The 5,000-nt window shown below is 37.4% G+C and overlaps 1 protein-coding gene across 1 annotated transcript in view; it reads left to right on the forward strand.

The window, feature by feature from the left end:
* LOC118767726 (uncharacterized protein PFB0145c-like) overlaps window positions 1-5,000 on the forward strand; it is a 20,611-nt gene that overhangs the window by 2,962 nt on the left and 12,649 nt on the right. Inside the window, exons 2-4 of the mRNA XM_036512766.1 lie at window positions 1,155-1,245; window positions 2,552-2,666; window positions 4,402-4,541. Coding sequence (XP_036368659.1) covers window positions 1,205-1,245; window positions 2,552-2,666; window positions 4,402-4,541 — 296 coding nt within the window. The 5' untranslated portion in view covers window positions 1,155-1,204. The remainder of the gene's footprint in view (window positions 1-1,154; window positions 1,246-2,551; window positions 2,667-4,401; window positions 4,542-5,000) is intronic.

Consider the following 5,000-nt stretch of genomic DNA (forward strand, 5'->3'; position numbering starts at 1 on the left):
TGGGACACTGCTTCCACAGAAGTTGATGTGGTCATCTTCTGGTGTTCATCCTGCAGTTGTGGCCAAACCACTGTAACCTATGCTGCCAGACTTGGTCTTCAATGGTCAACTGCTGGTGGCATTGATCCTGGATGTTGTTGTCTGAGATTCAGTCATGTAGAGCGACACAAAGGATCTGATAAAGACACTGCATTTGGAACACCTCAAGCTTGTTCAGGTCCCCATTTGAGGATGATCCAGGTCTGAGCACTGTAGAGGGTGACAGGCAGAACCAGTATGTGAAAAAGATGGATCTTGGACTTTAGGGAGATGTTGGACTTCTTCCAGACACACCATTAAAGGGATACAAACACAGAAATTGCAGACCTAATTTAGCAGTAGAATCTCTGTTGTTCATTTAATTATCAGTAGTGATCAATGCTAGATATACCTATGAGCCAATGGGGGAGCCCCTGTGTGCTCTTTTGACCTGCTAGAAACATCAGTCAAATCTCCTTCAAATCTCACCTTGCCATCTTAGAACAGGACATAATTGAGAATGAGGCCTAAGTTCTCTGTACAAAGGTAAAATATGAATATTTTATGGAATTAATCGTAAACCTATTGGGTTATTCCTGAAAACTTTATCCGAAAAGCCTGTCTTGTGTCTGTATCAAAAGATAGTTGCTCACCTGCAATTCATTGAAAAGTGAAGGAAATTGGAATACAACGATTACTTAATTCACTTTATATATATACTTTATGAGCTGGTCACACTAAGAATGTCTTTGATCATAGGTCTGCTCTAACCAGCTGACCTTTGGCTAAACAACAACAACCCCTAAATATATTTAGGAATGTTATCAGAAACAATAGGCTGATGTTCTTATAGTCATTGTTTAACTTCTAAGTCAGTCCTGAATGAGCAGACTTATGATCGAAGACATTCCAGCCATGGCCATCCCGTCTTTTTGTATGTATTGAACTATATTCTCCAACATTTTCTTATTTTTATGATGTTAAGAAATAATTTGAGGGACATTTGGCTGCTATTTCTAACAGATGGACTATGTAAATACACCTTTATATAGCTCATTAGGCCAATGCATTTGTTCAGAGATGTGTTTATTATTTTTCTGTTTAAGATTATAAAAGAATTTTTTTCTTTTTTTCAGCTTATCTGGAAGACATTCAGGAAACCTGCCTTTATACTTAAAAAAGCACAATGCTTCTAAATCACATTAAATCAAAAGATTTATTTTCCAAGTAAGTTCCAGAGATAACATTTTTCCAAGATTTATTTATATGCATACACGAGTAAGTGCATGTTTATGAGTGCATATAAAAATGCTTGTGTGTTTTACTGTGCACCTGTTTATTATTATTATTATTGAGTGAGAGAGACCAGCACATTCTATCAAAGTGACACTGGGCTACAAATGTACGAAGCCCAATTTATCCATCATGGCTCCTTGCCTGATAAGGGTATACCAGGCACATGCATCACAACCATATTTACACATAGCTATGATGCTCCCACACTACTGCTTATGACCGGAGGTATACATATCGTTAGACACTAAGGGATATACTCAGCTGGTTAAGGTATTGAATTATTTGCTGTTGTCTGTCTTTTATACCAATACAAAATATGTACATGATAAGACTTCCAATTGGTTAAGATCACAAGCCATTTTTACACGGCACCAGGATGGGTGCTTCTATGGGGCACCAACATGGATGGTTTTTACAAGGTGCCTACACAGGTGCTTTTTATGCAGCACCAGCACAGATACTCTTTACATGGATCCAGCATGGAAGCTTTTTAGGGGAACCAGCACAGGTGCCCTTTTTTACATGGCACCAGCATGCATGTAGAAATATACACATGCAGATAGAGAGGGAGTAAGAGAGAGAACAAGAGGGTAAGAGACATTATAATTTAACAAGTGCACATGATTGACATAAACACTTTCCCTCTCCTCATACACACAAAGTGAAATATACTCACACATATACTGAGAGAGAGAGAGGTGAGAAGGGAGGGAGAGAAGAAGAGAAATATCAAAATGTCTGTCAAATCATCGATGCCAAATAGGTGCCAAAATGTCTCTAGCCACAGTCTCATGCTGATTCAAGTATTGTTAATAAAATTGGGTTGACTGTTGCTTCTTTGCAAGATTGTCACAAGATTAGGAAGCATCGACCACAGTGACCCTTAACTTAATAAATACCAGCTCTCCCTCAGCCCCCAGATATTCATGAAACTTTTGTCCTCCCCACTCTTTTTTTATTTACTGATAGATTGGTAGAATAGAGTTACATAATTCTTCTTTCTTCACTATGGTGATTTATAAGTCGAAAAAGTTTAAAATGGTCTTAATTTTATTGAAAATAAATTCAGTCATTTGCGGCCCTCAATGGATGGTGAAAAGGGCTGCTCTTATCCCCTGTGAGATCAGTTTGGGCTGTGTCTAGAATGACCACAGCCCAATGACTGAAGCAAGTAAAAAATAAGAACCATTTTTATAAACAATTCCAAAATATTAAAACTTTTTCATTTCTTTTGCAGTTATTCAGATGAGAAAGGAGGAGAATCAGGGTTTGGCAGTCAAAATTCTTTATTTCAAAACTCTGAAAATGACAATTATTCTCAGGACTTCCTTACTGAACAATATCCAAGTCAGGTAGCTGTCATCATCATCGTCGTCATCACCAGTGTTATCATCAGTATTGTTAGTGTTGTTGTCATTGTCATCATCATCATCACCATGATCATCATTGTTGTGTTCACCAGTGTTATCATTATCATTATTGTCATCATCGTCATTGTTATTAACATCCTTATCATATTATGATCACATGTCGTTGTCATCATCATCATCATCATCATCATCAGTGTCACTATTGTTAATTATTATCTGTTTGGGGGTTTATTGCCTGTTATCATCTTTTCTCCAAGCTTGCATTACTTGAATGTGTCTGTAATATAATACAATTCCATGTCTATATAGTCTGGTACCTGAGCAAATTGGCTACTTGTGATTCTTTCTACTATAATGAATCCAATATTTGGATGCATTATGAGTTTAATATCATCAATATTTAAAGTATATCTCTCTCTATAATAAAGAGGTGAGCTAGCAGAATCCTTACCACAGCCGAGAAAATGCTCTTTACTCTCTTAATTCAAGAGCTGCCAAGGCCAACTTTGTCTCTCATCCTTTTGGGGCTGATAAAATCAGTAGCAGTCAAGTACTAGGGTTGATGTAATTGACTTTTGCCTCTCCCCTTAAAATTACTGGCCTTGTGTCAAAATTAGAAAGAATATTTCTCACTCTCCGGCAGCATGTTGTGTCCTTGAGCAAGACACTTTACTTCATGTCTCATTACTCCTGTCCACTCAGCTGCAAAAAGGGAGTTGTACCTGTAATTCAAAGGGCCAGCCTTGTCACATTTTGTGTCATGTTGAATCACCTTCAGAACTGCATTAAGGGCATGCTTGGTTGTGGAGTGCTCAGCCACTTTCCTATTAATTTCATGAGCAGGCTGTTCTGTTGATTGGATCAACTGGAATCCTTGCCACCAGAACTGATGGAGTGGTCAGCTGTTCTTTTTAATGCACACACACATATATAACTGTGAATAAAATATAGTCATCATCATCATCACTGTCATCATTTAGCAACCACGTTTTGCATGGATTAATAGATTTGGATGACTTGCTACAGTCAGAGTCAGCATACAGTCAAGGGGTTCTTGCCCACCTAGATTGGTGAGGGGCTTCATTCTGCACATGTTTAATTTCTGGCTTAGTTCCTATGGCCGGATGACCTTCTTAACACCAACCCCTTTACGGAATGTGCTGGAAGCATTTTTTATTTTTTGGGGCATCAACACTAGACAGGTAACTATGTCCTCAACACAACTTAAAGGACCTCACAACCTCTGCTCTTTCACCAGTCTCTTTACAGAATGAGAAGCATGAGTGTTAGAGGCATCAATGACGATGATGAGAGGGATATGGAATTGGGAGAAGAGTGATAAGACTTCTTGGTATTCTAAGATATATTCAACCCTTCAGCATTTAAACTGGCCATATCAGGCCCAAATATCCTACTTGTTTTATGTTAAAACTAGCCAGACTTATGATCTTGGAGAAGATGAAGATGAATACCAATGTCCCATGTGACAGGTTTGATAATTGCAGAGATTTCTCTCTGCATGAAACTAATGGTAGCCTCATTAACCCACAAATAAAGTATGTAGGAAATTTATGTAGACAGGGGGAAAAAAAGTCATATCTTGAAGATTAAGTTAAAGAATTTAAGTAAAACAAACTTATTAAAATTTCAGACCCCTTTTTTACTTTCAAGCCACACTTTATATTTTTTTAAATTCTTTTTTATTTCCCTGTTTTAGAGTATGAGGGTGTACCAGAAATATATGTGTGAGCCTCCTTTGTACAAAGCTTCTAGTCAAATAGAACTATCAAATAAAACACTCCCGGTTTGTAATCCACTGGAACACAACAGAATGAAACCAAAGAATCAAGACGATCGGTATTAGTAAAGTTTCTTAAACATTCTTCCCTTTTCTAAGACCATTATTTTTAAAAAAAAACCTTTTCTTATCAATTCTGTAATTAATGAGTTTGCTAGAATTTTTTTCTTTAATATTTGAAGTGAATGCTTGATTGTTCTGTATTACAAAGAAGTAACAACAGTTTTCATTTCTTTTTAAATATATCCATGCAGACATGTTTGTGTGGTTAAGAAGCTCCCTTTGCAACCACATGGCTTTAAGACCAGTCCCAGTATGTGGCACTTTGCTGGTTGTGGTGGTTAAGCCTCAGGTTGGTCTTGATTGAAGCAATTTCTGCCCACTGAATTTCACTCACAAGGCTTTGGATGATCTGAAGCTGTAGCAAAAAGAAAATGACTTGCCCCTAAAACACTCATCAGGACTTTCTGTATCAAACTCTGGTTCCAGAACTTCTTAGACCTTAGGAAAAAGATGGA

The sequence above is a fragment of the Octopus sinensis genome, linkage group LG24 (genome assembly GCF_006345805.1).
Source record: "Octopus sinensis linkage group LG24, ASM634580v1, whole genome shotgun sequence".
Lineage (NCBI taxonomy): Eukaryota > Metazoa > Mollusca > Cephalopoda > Octopoda > Octopodidae > Octopus > Octopus sinensis.